The sequence below is a fragment of the Hypanus sabinus genome, chromosome 25 (genome assembly GCF_030144855.1).
Source record: "Hypanus sabinus isolate sHypSab1 chromosome 25, sHypSab1.hap1, whole genome shotgun sequence".
Classification (NCBI taxonomy): domain Eukaryota; kingdom Metazoa; phylum Chordata; class Chondrichthyes; order Myliobatiformes; family Dasyatidae; genus Hypanus; species Hypanus sabinus.
This window is the reverse complement of record NC_082730.1, coordinates 42,248,663-42,272,240: the sequence shown is the minus strand read 5'-3', so window position 1 is coordinate 42,272,240 and position 23,578 is coordinate 42,248,663. Positions and strand designations below refer to the sequence as shown.

The following is a 23,578-nucleotide window of genomic DNA, read 5'->3' as shown; positions in this document are numbered from 1 at the left end:
GACAAGTATTAATTGCTTTATGTGTGTGATGAAGCAAATACCCTAAAATAAACTAATAGTTTTCTATTTTGTTTGGAAGTAGCAAGCTTGTTTACATTGTACTCTTACGTGAAGATAACACACATTGGAATGTGTGATTTCTAGTTTCTCTGCTTTTTGTCATAAAATCAATGAGAACAGACATCTGGAGTCTGCAAAATTAGGTATCCCTTTCTGGAAGAATGTATTTTCCTAGATTTTGATAATCACACTGCAAAAGAGTATATTCAGTAAGACAGATACTTATCAACTCATGATTGAAAGATGTCAAAGAATAGTTCATATCAAATAATACTGCATCCAGTGAGTGGAATAATGTACTGTAAAACTCAATTTTGTTGGATTCTTTTAACTTGGCAAATCAATTGTTTTGTTATCAAAGTACTTAAGTTGCCATACAGTACCTTGAAATTCAAATGATTCAAGATTCAAAATACATTTATTATCAAAGTATATATGCAGTTTTCAGCTCTGATATTTGTCTTCACCACAGACAGCCACAAGACAAAGAACAACTATGGAACCTGTTCAAAGAAAAAAAACATCACACCACCCCCGCGCAAATGGCAACCAAATAACAAAAAACACAAAATCAAAAGGCATATTCATTTCAGCTCAGGGTTCGTTATCTGCAGGCCAACCCGATTTTAAAATCGCCTCAGCTAGCGACAAAAAAAGGAGCGACCAGAAAAACTAGAAACACATCAAAAACACTAGAAATTAATTTTCTTGCAGGCATTTACAGGGGAGAAAAGAAAGACCAATTTTCAGGAGAAACTGTACAAAAGGAGACAAAGATAATCAATTAACTTCAATATAAAAAAAGATGCTGAGAACAAGAGTCGTAAAGAGTCCTTGGAAGTGAGCCTGTCAGTCTTTGAGTCTGTTCAGAGTAGTGGCAATTGAAGTTATCCACACTGATGGCTGGTCTCAGATATTAGCAGAGTTAGGTTTTAAAGAGGCTGGTGATGAAGATCTTTTCGCATTTCCCCCTCCCCCTCCTATTTTCAAATCTCTTACTATCTTTCCTTTCAGTTAGTCCTGACGAAGGGTCTTGGCCCGAAACGCTGACAGTACTTCTCCCTATAGATGTTGCTTGGCCTGCTGTGTTCCACCAGCATTTTGTATGTGTTGCTTGAATTTTCAGTGTCTGCAGATTTCCTTGTGTTTGATCTTTGATAGATGTTGCTTTACTGTAGCAATGTCTCATGCAGGTGTGCTGCTAAATGGTTTGGAAGGCTGGGCCAGATCCACTACCTTTTATAGGATTTTCCACGGAAAGGCCGTACCAGGCCATAATGCAACCAGCCAGCACACTTTCCATGACACATCTATAGACGTTTGCCAAGATTTTTGATAACATGCCAAATTTCTGCAGATTCTGTGGAAGTAAAGGCGCCTTCTTGCTTTCTTTGCAATTATATCAGGACAGGTCCTCTGAGATGGTGATACTCAGGAATTTAAAGTAACTGACCTTCTCCATGTCTGATCCACTAATGAATAATGGCTCATGGACCTCTGGATTCTCTCTTGATGTCTACAATCAGTTCCTTGGTTCCTTTCATTAATTGAAAGGTTGTTGTTGTTATACCACTCAATCTCCCTCCTGTGTGCTGATTTATCACCATCTTTGATACAGCCCACAACAGCAAACTTGTAAATGGTGTTTGAGCTGTATTTAGCCACACAGTCAAAGGTATAAAGTAAGTAGAGCAGGAGACTTAAGCTCATATCCCTGTAGTGCTCCTGTGCTGATGGTGATTGTGGAAAAGATGTTTTTGCCAGTCCGAACTGACTGGGGTCTGCAAGTGAGGAAATCCAGGATCCAATTGCACAAAGCTGTATTGAGGCCCATGCCTTGAGTTTTACTAATTAGTTTTGAGGGCTTGGTGGTATTAAATACTTAAAGTTAAGTTTTTGAATGTTAACAAAAAGTTAACAATTCAAAAGAAGTTAAAGCTAGATGTTTTCTATTTGTGAAATTTGTTTTATTTATTGTAATACAGCAAGTATAGAATGCAGCAGTCATGTTGAGTCCTGTAATAGAATTATGGAAAACATCGGCTTACAATTTTTGTTATTCACTAAGCCCACCCTGATGATGATGCGTATTGGTTTCTCAAAATAAAGTTGCCTACATTATTGGATACAACCAAAGTGGTTGGAATTTAAATAGCAAATGCGAGGAAATCTGCAGATGCTGAAAATTCAAGCAACACACACAAACTGCTGGTGGAATGTAGCAGGCCAGGCAGCATCTATAGGAAGAAGTACAGTCGAAGTTTTGGGCCGAGACCTTTTAAATCATATAAACCATATAACAATTACAGCACGGAAATAGGCTATCTTGGCCCTCCTAGTCCGTGCCGAACGCCTACTCTCAGTTAGTCCCACTGATCCGCACTCAGCCCATAACCCTCCATTCCTTTCCTGTCCATATATCTATCCAACTTTTGTCCTGCATTTTGTGTGTGTTGCTGGAATTTAAATAGGGTTGTCTGTCACTAAAACCTGATGAGCTACTATTAGAACCATTGAACATTACAGCACAGAAACAGGCCCTTTGGCCCTTCTTGGCTGTGCCTAGTCTGCCTAGTCCCACTGACCTGCACCTGGTCCATATTCCTCCATACACCTCTCTTCCATGTACCTGTCCAAGTTTTTCTTAAATGTCAAAAGTGAGCCAGCATTTACCACTTCAACTGGCAGCTCTTTCCACATTCCCACCCCTCTCTGTGTGAAGAAGCCCCCCCCCCCCATGTTCCCTTTAAACTTTTCCCCCTTCACCCTTAACCCATGTCCTCTGGTGTTTTTCCTCCCTTAGCCTCAGGGGAAAAAGACTACTTGTATTCACTCTATCTATACCCATCATAATTTTATACACCTCTATCAAGTCTCCCCTCATTTTTCTACGCTCCAGGGAATAAAGTCCTAACCTATTCAACCTTCCTCTGTAACTCAGTTTCTCAAGTCCCAGCAACGTTCTTGTAAACCTTCTCTGCACTCTTTCAACCTTATTAATATCCTTCCTGTAATTTGGTGACCAAAACTGCACACAATACGCCAAATTTGGCCTCACCAATGCCTTATACAACCTCACTACAATATTCCAACTCTTATACTCTTATTTATAAAGGCCAGTGTACCTGTGATGCCACTTTTAGGGAATTTTGTATCTGTATTCCCAGATCCCTCTGTTCTACTGCACTCCTCAGTGCCCTACCATTTACCTTGTATGTTCTACCTTGGTTTGTTCTTCCAAAGTGCAATACCTCACACTTGTCTGTATTAAACTCCATCTGCCATTTTTCCAGCTGGTTGAGATCCCTCTGCAAGCTTTGAAAACCTTTCTCAGTGTCCACTACACCTCCAATCTTTGTATCATCAGTAACTTTGCTGATCCAATTTACCACATTATCATCCAGATCATTGATACAGATGACAAATAACAATGGACCCAGCACTGATCCCTGTGGCACACCACAAGTCACAGGTCTCCACTCGGAGAAGCAATCATCCACTACCAGTCTCTGACTTCTCCCATTGAACCAATGTCTAATCCAATTTGCTACCTCACCATGTATACCTAGCGACTGAATCTTCCTAACTAACCTCCCATGCAGGACCTTGTCAAAGGACTTACTGAAGTCCATGTAGACAACATCCACTGCCTTCCCTTCACCACTTTCCTTGTAAACTCAAACTCTTAATAGATTTGTTAAACATGACCTACCACACACAAAGCTGTGTTGACTCTCCCTTATAAGTCATCCCTGTCTACAAATACTTGTAGATCCTATCACTTGGTATTCCTTCCAATAATTTATCTATTATCCATGTCAAATTTCCCAGCCTATAATTTCCCGGATTACTTTTAGAGCCTTTTTTAAACAATGGAACAATATGAGCTATCCTCCAATCCTTTGGCACCTCACCCGTTGATACTGACATTTTAAATATATCTGCCAGGGCCCCTGCAATTTCAACACTAGTCTCCTTCAAGGTCCGAGGGAATAGCCTGTCAGGTCCTAGGGATTTATCTACTCTGATTTTCCTCAAGATAGCAAGCACCTCCTCCTCTTCAATCTGTATAGGTTCCATAACCTCACTACTTGTTTGCCTTATTTCCATTAACTCCATGCCAATTTCCTTAGTAAATACAGACGCAAAAAAAACATTTAAGATCTCCCCCATTTCTTTTGGTCCCATACATAGCCGACCACTCTGATATTCAAGAGGACCAATTTTGTCCCTTACTATCCTTTTGCTCTTAATATACCTGTAGGATTATCCTTCAGCTTGACTGTCAAAGCTACCTCATATGTTTTAGCCCTCCTGATTTCTTACTTAAGTATGTTTTTGTACTTTTTATACTCCTCAAGTACCTTATTTGCTCCCTGTTTCCTATACATGTCATACATCTCTCTCTTCTTCTTTATCAGAGTTCCAATATCCCTAGAGAACCAAGGTTCCTTATTCTTATTCACTTTGCCTTTAATCCTGACAGGAACATACAAACTCTGCACTCTCAAAATTTCTCCTTTGAAGGCCTCCCACTTACCAACGAAGTCCTTGCCAGAGGACTACCTGCCCCAATCCATGCTTTTTAGATCCTTTCTCATTTCTTCAAATTTGGCCTTTTCCAGTTTAGAACCTCAACCCAAGGACCAGATCTATCTTTCTTTTCTTTTTTCTTTTTACAATATTTTTATTCAGAAGAAAAAAAGATTTACAGAGTGCAACACATAGATACATCTCAACATAACTTGTGTACATTCATATATTGTAATAAAATTGATCAAAATGTTATAGCATAACACATAAAGGTATGCCACTCAGTAATCAAAAATTTAAAGATAGGTCATACATCATAAAAGAAATTTGTTTTTATTATATAAAAAGGTCAACCCCCTACCTACTACCAAAGAAAAAAGCTGATGGATGACAATGGATAATTAGAAAAAAAAAACATTCACTTAAGAAGAGAAGATAAAAATATACATATAAGTCTGTGTACTGTTAAACTTTATGAATTGGAAAAGTAATTTAGACCAGATCTATCTTTAACCATGATCAAGTTGAAACTAATGGTATTGTGATCTCTGGAACCAAAGTGTTCTCCTACACACACTTACATCACCTGTCCTAACTCATTTCCCAGTAGGAGATCTGATATTGCATCCTCGCTAGTCGGTACCTCCTATGTATTGATTTAGAAAACTCTCCTGGACACGTTTAACAAACTCTAACCAGTCTAGACCTTTAACAGTATGGGAGTCCCAATCAGTATGTGGAAAATTAAAATCCCCTACTATCACAACTTTGTGTTTCCTGCAGTTGTCTGCTATCTCTCTGCAGATTTGCTCCTCCAATTCTCACTGACTTTTGGGTGGTCTATAATACAACCTCATTAATGTGGTCATACCTTTCCTGTTTCTCAGCTCCAGCCGTATGGCCACGGTAGACAACCCTTCTAACCTGTCCTGCCTGAGCACTGCTGTAACATTTTCCCTGACTAGCAATGCCACCCCCCCCCCCCCCCCCCACCCTTCAACCCTCTGCCTCTATCACGTCTGAAACATCAGAACCCTGGAACATTAAGCTGCCAGTCCTGCCCCTCTTGTAGCCAAGTTTCACTAATGGCTACAATGTCATAATTCTACGTGTCAATCCATGCCTTCAGCTCATCAGCCATCCCCACAATACTCCTCGCATTGAAATTGATGCACCTCAGGAGATTATTACCACCACACACAACCCTTCTATTTGTGACTTTGCATGAAACTTTAACATTTATTTTCACCCTTGCTCCAATATCTACTCTGGCACTCTGGTTCCCATCCCCCTGCAAATCTAGTTTAACTCCCCCCCCCCCCCCCCCCCCAATAGCACTAACAAACCTCCCTGCAAGGATATTGGTCCCCTTGTGGTTCAGGTGTAACCTGTCTCTCTTGTACAGGTCCCACCTGCCCCAAAAGAGGCCTCAATGATCTTGAAATCTGAAACCCTGCCCCCTACACCAGTTCCTCAGCCAAATGTTCATCCTCCAGAGCATCCTACTCTCGCCCTCACTGCCATGTGGCACAGGTAGCAATCCTGAGATCGAGGTCCTGCTTTTTAACTTTCTACCGAGCTCTCTATACTCACTCTTCAGGATCTCCTCACTCTTTCTTCCGATGTCATTGGTACCGATGTGTACCATGACATCTGGCTGCTCACCATCCCATTTCAGAATGCTTAGCACACGATCAGAGACATCCCTGGCACCTGGGAGGCAACAAACCATCTGTGAATCTCTGTCACGACCACAGAACCTCCTGTCTGTACCTCTAACTATCAAGTCCCCTATCACTACTGCTCTCCTCTTCCTCCCCCCCACCCCCCCACTGCACTGCAGAACCAGAGTCAGTGCCAGAGATCCGACTTCCACAGCTTGCCCCAGGTAGGTCATCCCTCCCAACAGTATCCAAATTGGTATACTTGTTGAGGGGAATGGCCACAGGGGAGCCCTGCTCTACCTGCCCTTTTCCCTTCCCTCACCTGACAGTAATTCAATCACCTGTGCGCTGCTTCTCTGGCGTAACTGCCTCCCTGTAGCTACTATCTATAAACTTCTCATTCTCCTGAATGATCCGGAGGTCATCCAGCTCCTGCTCCAGTTTCCTAACATGGTTTGTTAGGAGCTGCAGCTGGATGCACTTCTTGCAGGTGTCGTTGTCAGGGACATTGGAGGTCTCCCTGACTTCCCACATCCTGCAAGAGGAACATTCCAACATCCTGCCTGGCATTCTCTCTGCTCTAAACGAATAAAACAAAACTTTCCAGAACCTGCCCTCACCTCTGCCTGTTCACATGCTATTGTAGCATGTTTATTCACTGGCAATTGGTCTGGCAGTAAAGTGTTTTGCAATCCAGATTGTGGCTTTTCTGTTGCATACATGAAACATCTACAGTATTTAATTTAACCAATTTCATTACCATTTAGGAAGCTGGAAGGATGTAGTTTGGATGTCATAAGATCGAGTTTTACTTGAAAGTTGTTGGAACAAAAAGAAATTTGGGGGAACATCAGATGTCTATAAGTTAAATGGTGATAAATATGTTCCTAAAAGAAAGTCTATATTGTTTTATATGCAAATTTTCAAGTGTCCAGCAAAGTGAGTTGGAGAAGTATTTTTTTTAATGAATTCTCTAAATTAATTTCATTCTGCATTTTTGGGTAGTAGCTTGTGAATTCTGTAAGGGTGAATTTCCATAACCCAAATAGTATAACAGGGTCTACTGTGTCTGGTCTAGTTATGAAATTATGAGTTTGATATTTTATTGAAGTTTCTGTCAGATGTCAAGTAATTCTCATAGACAATGAGTAATTTTGAATTTTTATGAGCTTGACATAGTATTATCTGGATGGACAAACCAACAGATTGATCTTGTACTTGTATATTTTACCAACTGTAATTTTATAAAATTTGTGTTGATTTAGTCAACAATTATTAAGTGTAAGGTGGGTGGACCCAAGCAGATACAAATGAGAAATTTTTTGGCTAGCTAAAACTGGTATAGTCATACTTGTGTTTTGAATTGTTAGCCTTATTTAATTTGTAACAGACATTTATGTTGTACAATAATGTTATCTCTGAGGTGATTTTGGTTTGAGCCTAGGTTTTTAGCATATGGAAGGATCATTATTTCATGCATTAGTTTGTGTCTATTTTACCATGTTGTTCTTCTTGGTATGTTGCTGGCAAAGCTAATTTTTTTTCCTTGTTTTGTAGGCCTGCATTGATGAGAACCTTGAAATGGTGAAATTTCTGGTGGAGCACAGTGCAGACACTAATCAACCAGATAATGAGGGCTGGACCCCACTGCATGCTGTGGCATCCTGTGGATATATAAATATAGCTGAGTAAGTGGATGTTTGCATAAGACAGCTTTGTGATCCAAACATGTGAATTAGAAATTAAAAAGTATTTTTGTTTTCTTTCCATTACCTCTACTAAACTTGACCTGAGAACAAGAATAGCACATTTAGAGGTTCTTGAACCTGTGTAACATGCTGTAAGATTTCACTGCTAATGGTTTCTCTGTAGCAGCAATGTTTGGGTTATAGCTAGAGATAATGGGGTTTGGAATGCAGGGGCTATCCAATGAGAGAAATGTTCTTTCTCATGAGTCTGAAAGAGATTTTCGTGGTCTTTTGTTGGTGAGAAAAGGAGAGGGAAGATACGCGTGGAGAGAGCTGGTAGACCACTGGACGGAGTGGACTGGGAGTGAGGGTCTGAAGTTCGGCAACACTCGGAGGTCATCAGTGGTTGATGTATTGCCACAGCAGTGAGCTCCAACATGTACTTTTGACTTTTTGCTTAAAATGGGTCCTTTTGCTTTTTACTTTTTTTTTACTAGCCCTATATCCAGATTAAGATTTATGAAGCTCAGTCATTTAATTGCATATGGTGTATTGTTGGATATTTTGCTGTGTAGATTTGTAGCCAGGCAACACATCACGCAGCATCCACTCAAACGAGATTTCTTAGTTTGGTGGGGCCAGAAGTTGTTTTCAACCTAGACCAGGGGTCAGCAACCTTTACCACTGAAAGAGCCACTTGGACCCGTTTCCCACAGAAAAGAAAACACTGGGAGCCGCAAAACCCGTTTGACATTTAAAATGAAATAACACTGCATACAACGTTTTGTTTTGCCTTTATGCTATGTATAAACAAACTGTAATGTGTTGCATTTATGAAATTGATGAACTCCTGCAGAGAAAACGAAATTACATTTCTGCATGCAACAAAAACATTTTGAACTCCGAAAAAAAGACGTTGGGTTGAAGGTTACTTTTAAGTAAAATACTCAACGTCTATTTGAGTCCTTCTTGTATTTATGAAAAACGCCAAACTTAAATTTGCCGCCAGCAACAAACCAAAAATAACGTCAGCCAGCTGTCAACCTGAAAAATAAAAGGACTATTTCACTGAACAATGAAAACATATGAATATACGTAAAATAATAGGCAATTAAAATATTTATCATACTTGTTCAGGTTGACTCACACCTGACAATGCAGTCGTATTCAGTAGGGATGGATCGATGCTTAGGGGAGTGACCGGGAAGGATAATGTGTTTTTTTTCCTCTCTGAACTCACAGAAGCGTTTCCCAAACGATGTTTGCATTGCGATGATTGCAGAATGTAAATACTCCGAATTTATCATGTCGTGACCTTGTTTGAACTCTCTCAAATTGGGGAAGTGAGACAATGTGCCTTTCTGTAAATCTCTGGCAAGCAACGTCAACTTGCGCTCGAATGCCAAAACATCCTCCAACATGTGCAGGGCTGTACGTCCTTACCCCGTTGAAGAGCTGTGTTCAGCGTGTTCAGGTGCGCTGTCATGTCTACCATGAAGTGTAGCTTTTCTAGCCACTCTGGCTGTTCCAGCTCAGGAAAGTTGAGCCCTTTGCTGCCCAGGAAAGTTTTCACTTCTTCCAGACACGCGACAAAGCGTTTCAGCACCTCCCCTCTGGACAGCCAGCGATAAAAACACGTTGTAGCGGTGTGCTACACGCAGCGCTAAAATTACGACACGGAGTCGGTAACTGCAGTCGAAGGAAAAAACTTTTTTCGAAATCTTCAGCCTCACTTTTAAGCCTCCCTCAACCTGCCCCCCATGGCGCAGAGGCTCCAAAGCTCTGTGCTCGCAAACCCCCGTAGGCTATCTAATTGTGAGTCGGTTCGGATGTGCCAGGAAAAGGGTCGCCACAACCAATTATTTCCCAAAGCAACAGGGAGCCGCAGCACAGACGTAAAAGAGCCACATGTGGCTCCGGAGCCGCGGGTTGCCAACCCCCGACCTAGACCAACACGTGCTGGCCAAGCCTGAAGGTTACACATGTTTCCTCTTTTTAGTTAAGTTAGGGTTGATCTCTACTTTAGAATCTGCCTGCCTTATAAAATAGTTTATTGCTTTCAACTGCTTTTTGCCTCTGCAGCTTTTATGGAAGTTGACTTGTGCCCTCACATAAGTATATACGGGCTTCTAATAAGGTGATGGTGCACTCAGACACAGCAAGCACTCTGGGCCCAACCGCAAGTACTTTTATTTGTCGTGTACATCACTTTTATGATTACAAGTCAATGCTGGATATTAAGACAATCAAGTACTGCAGAATTGTCCCATCAGCGAGTTGCACAATAGTGATGGAGATGGACATACTGCCTGCTGCTGTGGTGTCACCTGGAAGTGTACTGTTGGATGGTGCATGGTGTGAGTGATTGTCTTGGACTTTTTAATTGTGATTGCAGGACCCTGTTGGATATTGGTAAATTAGAACACTCAAAGTCTAGTTCACTGGGTGATTGACAGAACTGGGTGATTGAACTGCATTGCCTCAGTTCTGGTGAGGACTAGGCTTGGGCTCCAGGGTTGCCCATTGCAGTCACCAGGTGAGGAGATTCCAAGACGGTGTGGGAGAGAAAGCAGTGGCCTTTTTGGGTATGCTGTCCAGACACATCAGCATTAACGATTCATGAACCTCGGTCACCTCCACTTTTGCCTCCAAGAACTCCATTTTCACTGACCAACAACCGTCGTCTGGATTATCACCGGCACTGGTACCCCAAATCTCCAGTGCCCTCAATGTCGTCAGAGGTAAATGCTTCCAATAACGGTTATAAAACAAACTGTACAGCAACTTAACCGGCGCCCCGGTGCCAAGGATGGCTTTAACTTGACTTCCATCCATCCATAACAACACCTGTGCGCTTGGTCCCTCTAAGCCTTCAGGAATAGGGTCTGTTCCTTTCGGGAGTTCCTTGGTACATTGCTGGGAACGTGCTCCCCCAGAGACCCCAAGCCATTCCCCCAATGGGCCTCCTCTAAGTTTCCCGACACCTCTCGGATCAACGGAACAACTGATCCCCTTGACAGATCCCCTTGGCAACGCAAGTAATTTATCTGCCCCCCTAGCCAAAAGGGATACCCTAAAAACTTTCCACCAATCTCCTGCCACGGATATGATAAGCCCCCCAGCTGCGGCATTTGACTTCCAGTCGAACCAAACGCATTTTCCTACACTTCCCCAGAAGCTGTCACTTCGAGGTAATTGCGCCTGACAGTTCTAACAACTTCACCAGCCAGCCTACTCAAACTTTCAACCAGTCCCTGTCGCTTTCCCTCAGCCAAGCACTGCCACTCACCCAACAACTGAGAGGCCTGCTCCTCCCACGCCTCCGCCCCTTTAGGGCTGGACATTATTCCAACAACCAGGCGGAGCCTACCACTGCTGAAACATCCCAACCTGTCACGCCTCGCTCTCCAAACAGTACAGACAACACATGGTCCCACCACCATTTCGTCAACGCTAGTCGGAACTCGAACAATGCCCTCTGGGGCACCAACAGCCACCCCACCCAACTCATATGCAGAGATAACCAGCAATCGCACACCCGCAAAGGCACACCAGCTCTTTGCCGCAGACATAATTTAAAGAGGGTGATCACACAGCTTCCACAGAAATCAATCCCGGACGAGCCCCCACAATGTAACCCCCTGGGTCGCCTCAGGCTCGCTCAGCTCATTCCCGTCTAGGGGGAACAGCCTTCGGCCCCGCCAAACTGGGTAATCAGTTGGTGTGGAAGCTGTGTGATGTCCCCGCCTCGCCCAAAAACAGACAGTACACAATATGCGATTAAATGAGTACAATTTATAAAGGTTACTATAACTAAGTGATTAATAACAATACAGTATATATGAAGAAAAAAAAATAAAGAAAAGGCGCCAAACTTATCAAGGTCCAAACCACTTCGTGCACAACCGTTGGAGCTCAATTACTGAAGTCTTCTGGCCACCATTTGATCCCCTCCGAACTCCTCGACTCGCAGCTTAGGACCATCCGAAGTGGTCAACCAAGCACATCTAGCTTCATCTCCTCTCCTCTACTCCGAGTACCTCCTGGCCTCGGACCCCCGCTTGGGGTCTGTTCCTCGCCCAGTTTACAGCATCGTGTCCTCTCTTTCTCACCCCCTTGCGCCGATCTGCCCAAAAGCCCGCCAACAATAGCTTATAGACTCAGAAGAAAGAACAACATTAATCCCAATTGGTTTACAAAGGAATACAATTCTCGTTATCAGTAAATTTTAACCCAAACAAGCTTCAGCACTCTCACAACAAAGAAGCATTCCTACTTTTAACAAAACAAAGAAGCCATTTTGATTACATACACAGTAACAAAGAAAAAAGAAGAAACCCCCTTTACACATGTATACAACCTGAAATCTTTGTCTTCGCAGACACCCATGGAAAAACAGAAGAACCCCAAAAGAATGAACAATACAAAAATATTAGAACCCCAAAGCCCCTCTCTTCACTGCCCCCCCCCCCCTGCAAGCAGCAGCAAAGCATCAACACATCAAACTCCCCCCTACTCCTGCCCATTTCAGGATGGCGTCAGCACCCATCACTCACCAAACAATAGCAGAGCATCCCAAAGAGAGACCATGAGCTGCAGTCAACAAAAGCTATTGTTTACACAATCCTTCAATATGCCACAGGCTGTCTCTCAGTAACAATATACAGAGATCTTGCCCATTTCCACAGCGAACAGGGAGACTGACAGTCACTTTTATGATATTCCAGTTTGCCATGTCACTTTTTATTCCAAGATTCTCTGACTTGAAAATCAGCAAATGCTTGCCACCGTTGAGAGAGGGAGAGAGAGTGCAACAGCTTGATCATAGCGACCTCCATTCATACATCCACTGCAGTGAAATCCTGATGTGCCCTCTCTGATGATGCTTCAGTTAGCAACACTGGCCGTCCACAGGGCTGCACCCCGGAGGCACCATCTTCTAAAACTCAGTTTGAGTTCCACTTGCAGGTCAGGACCTCAACAGAACCCCAACCATTTTGAAAAGGGGGAAAAAAAAACATTAAAGACAGGAATTTAAGCTGTTTCCGCAGATAAGTTTGAAGAGGCAATCAATTGGCGCCTTAACTCCACCTACCTCGGGGTTGTATTGGAAAGTATCAAAGTAAACTTACTACACTATAATTTCACCCTCCTGGCAGTAATTGTGTTGTAGTACCTCAGCTTTGTATTTTGCAACTTGGCCTAAATTGTACCAAAGCCTTCATGTACCAAAAATTTTTCTGTTTCCAAATGGCCATGTTCCAAAATTTAAAATAAACACTTTATCTAGGTGAGGATAGATTATTCAATTCTGACTTACAACTAATTTGTCTGTCTATATATTGTGGTCATTTTTTCCTTCCCCTCAATCTCACTTATCTGGTTTAAGATGCCCTTGTTCCAGTTTAAGATGGTACTACTAAAGTCAGGCAACAGCTTACTGGTAGTTCAAAAGGCAAGAAATCTGACAAAATGCATTATTAATTAGATTTTCTTCTGACATAAATTGTGGTAAACTATCACTGTAAACAATGAAGAGGCAAGTGAAGCTGACTCGGGGGTTGAACAGTGCTGGTGTGTTGCAAAGTCAGAGCATAATGTGCTTGAGGTGATGTCAGAGTTGGAGATGGAATTGGAGGGAGCGATTTGGAAGAGCTTTGGTGCCCGTCCACCTAAAATGGGAGTGAGGCTTGATCAATCTAAGCACTGAGCTGATTTGGAAAGGCTGAGAACAGCTTTGGGCTGGGCGGCAGCATCCAGGCCCAGAACATATTGTTGTGGCAGGGCCTGTAGCATGATCCAGTTTTTGGACGGCCCAGTTAAACTGAAACACGGGGTCAAGACCAGAGGCAAAGGTCAAGTGGATTCTGCTTGCCCTTCTGCGATGTTCACTCTGTTCTCCATGGTGCACTGCGTCTTTGAGCCTTTCTGGTTGCTATGCACTTCATGTCATGAGCTTCGCAGCGATTCACCCCACTATATGATGAACTGAGACCAATGCCATGGGCCACCTCTGGCTGTTCTAGGGTTCAGGTCTGTTAACTTAGTTTGGTTCAGAATGCTGTTGCTTGCTTTTATTGTTTGCATGATTTGTGTTTTTTCCCTCTTTCTCTGTGCTGGACTTTTAATTGGTTTCTTGCTTTGTGGCTGCCAGTAAGCAGACAAATCTCAAGACTGTATAATCTATACATTAGTAATAAATGTACTTTGAATTGAATCCTTTGAGGACTAGCAAGTGCAAATTGTTGATGTTCATAGATGACTTATAACACTCGACTCCAAAATTACAGAACATACTTTTGTTCATACTTTATTCTTGTTAACAATAACTGAGAATTCTTTCATTTGAAAGGCTGATCATTAGGGAAAATTGAAGGAAGATGTTCCATGCATTCTTTGAGAGTTTTAAATGAAGTTCACTTAACTTGTGTACCTGTTAATATGTAGAAGCCTGAATATCATAATGAAGACTGCAGATTTGGTCTTAGGAGTTTCTCTGTTAATTGGCGTCTTGAGTCTTTAATTCTTGTTGCATTTGCCACTTTTTAATAGTAACTTGGCCTGGAAGTTTTCAACCTGCATATTATTTTGTAGAATGATGGGTACCATTGTATTATTGCTATATCTGTGGAATGCCAAAAATCATATCGCACTTCCAAGAGATAAGTTAGATGTCTGGCCTTGCAAACAAGCTATTTATGATCCTGTATCTCCTGCGTCATACACAAAATGGAGCCAAAAGATCTTCAATATGTGCATTGATAGTGGCAAGAAAGGGTTACTGCAAGAGTGGGACTAATTAGTGACCAAAGTGGAGGCAGAAAGCATGGGTTTGGTTTTACATCATTGTTTATTTAAGAAAATATCTTCTGTCTTTGCCACAGTTGTGATAAATGAATGCTACTGAGGTAGTGAGATAGAAGTGGATTAGGAGTTGCAATGAGGGCTGATAATAAAAATGAGTAAGTGTTCAGATGACATTCACCCCCAAGTTGCAGAGCTACACTTTGCTTGGTTGCAATAGATGGCAAAATATCAGTGGACTGGATTTAAAAAAACATAAGTCTGGCAGTGACAGTCAAATCATTCATTTGCAATTTATAATTTCATTTTGGAATTACAAATATTAAAGACTATTTTGAAAAATGCAAACCAAAACAATGATATTAGCTGTCTTTAAAATTGTTTAACTGTGCTATTCCATTACCAAATACAGATAGCTTTTGAATGATTCTGTATGACTTTAAATTCAAATTATTCAAAAGAAAATGCTTTCCTTTATAATTTGCATTGTAAATACAAAATGTAACGTAACTCAACAACTCCTGAAAATGATACTGAAATTGTGCTCAGTAGCTTCCTATCTACCCCCCTTTGGCTCTGCTCAATGGCACCCCTTCTCTTCCCCCAACCATTTTTGCAGTAGAAATCAGAGCCAATGAGTTTGAGCAGATTGGCAGCCCAACAGCACCTTCCTGCAGCCTTTTGCTGCCAGTTGTTAGCAGGTTATTTCTGCATTGTTGCAGCCTTCATTCCCACAGCACATTGCCACTGAGTTGATGTCAAATAGATGACTATATCTGATTGAATTTTTGTTTTACTTTGCTTTATTTCTTCTAATGAGAATAAGTTTTAAAAACATTCACTTTTGTTTCTGATGATAATTATTTGACAAAACTGGAAGAAATACTGTGGAAGAAAATTTCAGTCACTTGCACATCCTTTTTTGGGTTGAGATAAGCGTGTGCAGACGGCTCTGATGTTATGCGCAGTAGTTCATAAATAGCACATAGTAGGTGTCTCAGTAAAGCTGAACGTCAAGGTTTCAAAATAGCAGTAACAATACTAACTAAAGGCGGACTAACAGTTGTGATAAATGACGGATTTTCAGACTGATGGGTGTGATGTTTCCAAACTGGGGCATTTATCATTTTGACCTTAATGACATTGGTAGTAAAAGACTAAATTTCAGAGTTTTAAGTACAAAAGAGTGGAGTAAATGCCAAAGAAGGCATTAACTGATATCATGAAGGCATATAACAAGACTGGTAGGTGATGGGAAACCATGTGACATTTGAAAGTAAAAGGAGGAAGGTCTGCAGTGATGCATTTTGATAAGTATGAGCAGAATAGATTCTAAATTGGAGAAAGGCCAGTTTTGATTGTATCAGAGAGGTTCTGGCAAGTATGAATTGGGACAAGCTGTTTTCTGGCAAGGATGTACTGGTAAGTGGAAGGCCTTTGAAAGTGAAATTCTGAGAGTACAAAGCTTGTATGTATCTGTTAAAATAAAAGGCAAAGCTAACAGATTTAGGGAACCACGGTTTTTGGGAGATACTGAGTCCCTGGTTAAGAGCAGGTGCAGGCAGAAACAAATGAGGAACTTGAGAATAAGAAATGCAAGGGAACACTTCAGAAAGAAATCAGGAGGGCTAAAAGAAGGCACGAGGGTGCCCTGGCAGACAAGGTGAAGTAGAATCCAAAGGAATTCTACAGAGTAAGGGCTGGAACTGATCCTCTGGAAGATTAGAATGGTGATCTATGTGTGGAGCCAAAAGGGATGGGGAACATCTTAAATGGATATTTGCATCCGTATTTGCTCAGGAAATGATGCAGTCTAGAAATGAGGCAAAGCAGCAGTGAGGTCATGGACTCATCAATTACAGAAGAGGATGCTGTTTGCTGTGTTGAGGCAAATTAGGGTGGACAAATCCCCACAGTCTGACAAGGTGTTCCCTTGGACCCTGAGGGAGGCAAGTATAGAAATTGCAGGGGTCCTAGCAGAGATACTTAAATCATCCTTAGTACCAGGTGAGGTAGTGGAGGATTGGAGGATAGTTAAAGTTGCTCCACTATTTAAGAAAAGCTCTAAAAATAAACCAGGAAATTATAGGCTGGTGAGCCTGACATCAGTAGTGGGAAAGTTATTGGAATGTATTCTAAGAAACCGGATATTGAGTATTTTGACTCAGTGATTGATTAGGGAAGGTCAGCATGGCTTTGTGTGTGCTAGGTTGTGTCTAATCAATCTTAGTTTTTTGAGGAGGTTACTAGGAAGGTTGATGAAGGTGAGGCAATGGATGTTGTCTACGTAGACCTTAGCTAGGGTCCTGCATAGGAGGTTCTGCTTGCAATTCAAGATGAGGTAGTAAATTGGATTAGACATTGGCTTTGCGGGAAAAGCCAGTGAGTGGTAGTGGATGATTATCTCTCTACCTGGAGGCCTGTGACCAATGGAGTGTTGCATGCCATTTGCGCTGGGTCTGTTGCTGTTTGTCATCCATGTTAACAATTTGGATGATAATGTGGTTAAGTAGATCAGCAAATTTGCAGATGACACCAAGCTTGGGGGTGTAGTGGATGGCAAGGAAGACGATCCAAGCTTGCAGTGGAATCTGAACCAGCTGGAAAAATGGGCTGAAAATGGCAGATGGAATTAATGCAGACACATATGAGGTGTTGCACTTTGGAAGGACCAGCCAGGGTAGGATTTGCACAGTGAATGGTAGTGCACTGACAAGTGTGGTAAAACAAAGGGATATAGGAACACAAGTCCATAATTGTTTGAAAGTGGCGTTACAGGTAGAGAGGGTCCTGAAGAAAGCTTTTGACGCATTGGCTTTCATAAATCAAAGTATTGAGTACAAAAGTTGGGATATTATTATTGAAGTTGTCTCAGACATTGGTGAGGCCTAATTGGGTTTCACCTACCTACAGGAAAGATTTAAATAAGGTTGAAAGAGTGCAGAGAAGTTTACAAGGATGTTGCTGGGACTATAGGACTTGAGTAATAAGCAAATGAGGAATAGGTTATTCCCCAGAACATAGAGGATTGAAGGGGGATTTAATAGAAGTATACAAAATTATGAATATAAATAGTATAAATGCAGCAAGCTTTTCCCACTGAAGTTAGGCGAGACTAGAGCTAGAGGTCATGTGGTAAGGGTGAAAGGTGAAATATTTAAGGGGAGTTTGAGGGGAAACTTAGAGTGTGTTCAGAGTATGCAACAGGCTGCCAGTGCATATGGTGGATGTGCTTTCGATTTCACCATTCTAAGAGAAGCATTGATAGGTACGTGGATGGGAGGGTTATAGATCTGGGAAAGTCACTGGGACTAGGCAGTTTGAATGGCTCGGCGTGGGCTAGCTGAGTCGGGGCTTGTTTCTGTGTGGTAGCTGTCTACGACTACAACTAATATTTGCTAAGCTATGTACTGTTTAAATGGGTGCAAAAATAGTGTTTTTCCCTTACATGAATTTTTGAATTTTTTGAGATATATGCAAAGCATTACATGTTTAATGTGCTGTAGCATGAATTTGCCATGTAACTAATTCCAGACACCACTGAATGAAGGGGATGAAGGCTTTTAACTAACAGAAGGGGGGACTCTGCAGTCGCTTTAATGGAACAGAAAAGACTATTAGGCAGTTTAAAATGCTTTAGTTGGAGATTGTGAAGGGGAAATTGTTTAATGTGTAGAGCTAGTAGCCAAAAAGAATGGAAAGGAAATGAGGAAAACATTGCTTGGAAATGGGGAATAATGGTGCTCCTTGTCATATTATCTAAATATGTCTCCTACGTTCGGTTGTTTAGAATTTTGAGATTTTGTAAAACTATTTGCAGCTACATCTGGCGTGGAGCCTACTAAAACATGAATGTTGTCTAGTGAGGGAATGGTTTGTCGGAAGGCCAAAGTGAGAGTAAAACCCTCCATGGTACTGAACCTGCCTTCCCTTTACATCATACACAGCTGCACATTAACAAAGATTTCCTCTTTATTCACTGTCAGCTTGTCTACTGGGGAAAACTCATTACCCAGTACTATTACTGCACATTGTACAGATAGTTACTGCTTGCTTCTTGGGCCATTTTATGTTCTCTGTTATTATATGTACTTTACCAGACTTAACCATTCACAGAAGCAGTTGCCACTCTTTCCCCTTACTGCATCACCTGTTTTTTTTTAAATTCCTTCTGCCTTTGAATCTTATTGTTTCTCATCCCTCTATTGTCCTCCCATGCTTCTCCTTTTCTGCATTTTTTTTTACTGTCATCATTTTCAGGATCTGGTGGATGCTCATTGACCTGAAACATTAATTGCTTTTGTCCAACCTGAATATTTTTGGCATGTTTAATTTTAAATTTTCCCTACTTATATTATTCTCCTCTTAAATTTTCATGCTGATTGCAATCCTATACTATCTAGTTTAGGGTAGAGATGTTGCAAAAATGGCTCATGGAATCCATCAGAAGTAACTGCTTATATTTTCTATTTAACAATACTAGAGAATACTGCAGTTAACTTGTCGCTATTTTTTGGTCAGCAGATGTAACCCATTTCCTTTTGCTGTAGTAAATCTTATCCAAAGTCAGGCAAGTGATCAGAGTTATAAATTTAGTGGTGTTTCACCAAAATTCTACATTGTAAACCATGGAAGTGCTTTAGCATGTCCTGACCTTCAAAGTTGATTAGAAAGGACATTGCAATTTGTGATGGAAAAATGGGTTATTGGTTTATTGATGTGTTGGTGGAGTTGTTTGGGCTCCACTTTGCCTTATAAAAGAACAGAAATATGAAATGCTGTTCATGTCCAAAGTGTCAGAAGGGTACTTGTTATTTATTTTTAATTTTCATTTGAGAATTCATTGGCTATTAGTATAAATTTCAGTACAAAAATGGAAGGAACTGACATCCAAAATACGATTTCAGCTTCAAGCCAAAATTCAAACATAATTGTAGAAAATGATCCTAATAATGTCTTCCCTCATCTTTTTCTAGGTTTATCTAACTTCCTCTTGTTTGTGCAGCATTTTCAATTCGGTTCTTCATCACTCTAAATGCATAAATGTTAGCATTCCTTAAGTTGATTTTTGTCATGACCTACTTCTCAAAGGACTTTGTCAGTAGATGCGAGTGCCTTTGGGTGATAGCTCACCATGCTCTTAGGCACTTGTATCCTTGTCGCCCTTTTGAAACCGATGGGAACCCCTGACTGCAGCTATGATGTCCTTGTAAACGTCTGCCATTTGGTTGGCACAGGTTTTCAGAGCCCAACAAGCTACACCATCAGGGCCTGTCACCTTGAGAGGCTTCACCCTCTTGAAAGATGTTCTGATGTTGGCTTCTAAGACAGATCACAGGATCACCAAATGCTGCAGGGATTTGCACAGGTGTAGTTTTATTCTCCTTTTCAAAGAGTGCGTAAAAGACATTGAGCTCATTTGGGAGTGAAACATCACAGCGGTTCATGATATGTTTTGCTTTGTAGGAAGTAATGGCCTACAAACATGCATCAAATTCCATCTCTACTCTCAATTGGAATTGTTTTTATGCCCTTAAAATAGATTTTCATAAGTCATACCTGGACTTGTATAGTTCTACATCTTGAATGCCACAGATGCTGCCCTCAGCAGACTACAAACTTGCTGAATTCGCTGCTTTTGGTTTGAGTATTTTCACAATGTTCTCAAAAACACACACTACTCCACACAGGCCTTGAGGAAGTTGGTTGTAACTGTGGCATACTCATTCAGATTTGACGATGAATCCCTGAATATTGTCCGATCCACCAACTCAAAGCAGTCCTGTAAGCGCTCCTCTGCCTCCCTTGACCATACCTTCTTGCTCCTTATCACTGACACTGCATTCTTTAGACTCTGCTGGGAGTAGAAGTACAGCTAGGTGATCCGACTTGATGGTATAAGTGCTCTTGATGACAATAATAGTCAAGTGTGGTAGTTGTTCAGAGTCTACTTCAAGCTGGCCTGGTTGAAATCTCGCACAGTGATTGGAGAAGCATCAAATTGTGTAGTTCCGCGTCTGCTGATTACGTTGCTCAGCTCCTCCAGTGCCTGCCTGATGTTGGCTTGAGGTAGAATGTACACTGCTAGCAGTATGGTGGAAATGGGCAGATAAAATGGATGACATTTGACTGCTAGATGCTCCAGGTTGGGTGCGCAGGACTGAGACAGAACTGTCACGTTTGTGTAACACGATGAGCACCACTTCCTATAAAAGACTGGACTGGGAAGAAGGCAGGAGGATGGGTTTGCGAGGTTTAATAATCAGTCATAATGGAATGGTGGAGCACACTTGATGGGTGAATGACCAATTCTGCTCCTATATCTTGTGGTCTAAAGTGGAGGGTTAAATTGATCACGGAGTAGGTCCATAATAGGTCAACACAGCATCCTGGTCTAAAGGACCTGTATTGTTCTGTTTTTATGTTTGTAAGTGCACTTCACACACCACTTCATCTTCAATAAAGATGTTAGGCTGCAAATGAATTTAGTTGGAAAAAGTAATTGCTCTTTTGGGAATTTTTTTTTAATAACAGCTTGGCAAAAGAAAACACAGTGCATGGTTATCTCAGTAAGCATGAGCCATTTTCAAAAACATTCAAATTTAATGACAGAAAAACTAAAGTCTGAAATTGGGAAATTATCTGCAAAAACAGTGCATTTCCCTGGCAAATTAGAATAGCATAATAGGCAATTTTTTTTGGGGGGGGGGAATAAGTAAATTGAATGTTAAAGAAGGAAATTGTTACAAGCTATCTAATGTCTAAGGTTTTGCAAAGGGATTGACATTTTACAGAGATTAATCTAATTTTTTTTAATACTAATTCAGGGTCAGCTGTTAGTTTTCAGCAATGGGGCATTTGCCTCTCCATTATTATCATCATCATCTGTGGTTATTAGATTTATTGGTAACTGTCACTTGGATCTGCTAGTTGCCTTAGATTATTTAGTGCAATTCCACTTGCCTTAATCCAGCCAGACTCAGATTTATACTGGAGAGTTCAGGCGAAGTATCCATTTTTTAAAAAGATTATTAGCTGTTGAAGGAGCAGTCATGTTTCTTGCTTAAGAGGCTGGTTTGGAAGGCTGGGATAAGGTATGTACGGAGTTCTAGCTCAGGTACATTTGCCATAAAAGTTCCATGTGGATTTGTGTATAATTTTCAGTTCTTGGATTTAAGATGATGTAGTGTATTCTTTAACTGGACTTTATGGGGATACAGAGGCTGTAGAGGTTGCAGGGGTATATTGGAGTGGGGCGGGAATAGCAAGTAGGGATTCTATGGTGCTTAGTGTTGTAATGCGATTTGGCTTCGAATTTGAGATGGATGTTGGTAGGGATTACATGGGTTAGATTTGTAAATGTTTTTTAGGGATTAGGTTCTATTGGGATGGTAGGGATTGAAGTTTAGAGTTATACCTGGACCAGAGATAGCATAGCTATATGCTGAATAGAGCCCAACATTCTGATACAGCCCCCATTTTGCTGTAAGAAAATGGGCCCACTCATTCAGAAAATTCCACAACAGTTTACCTATGGCCAGGAAACTAGGTGCCACTACTCATTCAATGTTTTAAGAATGTGCACAAAGTATTTCTTGCTTCTCTTCTTAGTTATCACTTAGCTGCTGCATGATTTAGTCCAAAGCTGAAATTTTACAAAAATCCTAAATGATGACATTTTAAAATCACAGAACTCTTCTTTCTTATAGACACGTGATTGTTGTACTGTTATAATGTTTAAAAAGCATTTCAAAGCTCAATTTAAACAGTTGGAAAAATACTGCACAATTTTTTTGGAACCATTTTCAGTTAGCTTGTCTTTTTTTTCAAAAAAGAAAGTATTTCCATCTCTTACTAGTATACCATTTTGGAAGTATTTCACTGACATAAATGTTTGCTATCAGATTAGCATAATAGCTCTTATCTTAATTCCAATTAAAATTCACTATTTTACATTGATTGTACCAACACTGCATTATTTCAAGCACTTTACTGTAATCAACAGCACAGTCAACTGCAGCATTTCTTCTGTGAAGAAGTTTCATTTGCATTGCATGTGCAAGCTGCAAACAGAATGTTCTTTCTAACAAAATGGGAAAGTATAAATTTGATAACATGCAGTCTTTACGTCCAAATAATCCCCATTCTGTCATTTTGTGTGTTTTTAGTTTCAATTTGTTGGAATACATTTCTGTTTATATTTTAGGAGTCAGGGAAGGAAAGTTAAAAGACACTTTCATTGCAGGGGTTACAGTGTTGAGTCATATCCATAGGATTTCTTTGTCTCAACTTCTTTAATGCCAGGCAGTAGATTTTCCTGATGTGGCGAATAAAATGCTGCATTTTTTAACAAATCCTTAAAGCTGTAAATATTTGTCATTTTATTATGGAAATGATCAATGTCTAGGCGGTAACATTTTTATTCAATCAATTAGTAATTAAAATGCAGTTCAGCAAGGAGTATAACATTTAAATAATTGTAAAGTGCTATACGTTATAACACTGCAATGAAAGAATCTTAAGGACTTGTGTGCATTCAGTCCTGAGTTCGAAAACTGCCAAGAGAAATGCTCTTTTGGGTCAGCTCAATTTGATAGGCATCTGTTTGAAAACTGCTTTTGCCCTTGGGTGAATACAAGTTCAAGCTTTCAGTCGAAATGTTTTAATATTTTAAATGTCATGACCTGATTTAATTTGTTGTGGCATTCCTTCATTTTATGCTGCACATTATCTAGGCAAAGTAGTTCTATATGTGAAATACTCCGGGATTATTTGCTTTAATTGAAATTTGAATAGATCTGGCAAGAGTGAATGTCCAGGTTGATTCAG

The 23,578-nt window shown here is 40.8% G+C and overlaps 1 protein-coding gene across 4 annotated transcripts in view; it reads left to right on the top strand.

Annotated features, from left to right (window-relative positions):
• LOC132381198 (protein phosphatase 1 regulatory subunit 12B-like) overlaps positions 1–23,578 on the top strand; it is a 221,291-nt gene that overhangs the window by 73,445 nt on the left and 124,268 nt on the right. For all 4 annotated transcript variants that reach the window (XR_009507977.1, XM_059950490.1, XM_059950489.1 and 1 more), the window contains exon 2: positions 7,815–7,945. Coding sequence is in view for 3 of the 4 variants with exons in the window: in XM_059950490.1 (XP_059806473.1) it covers positions 7,815–7,945 (131 nt within the window). In the remaining variant the exon portion in view is untranslated. The remainder of the gene's footprint in view (positions 1–7,814; positions 7,946–23,578) is intronic.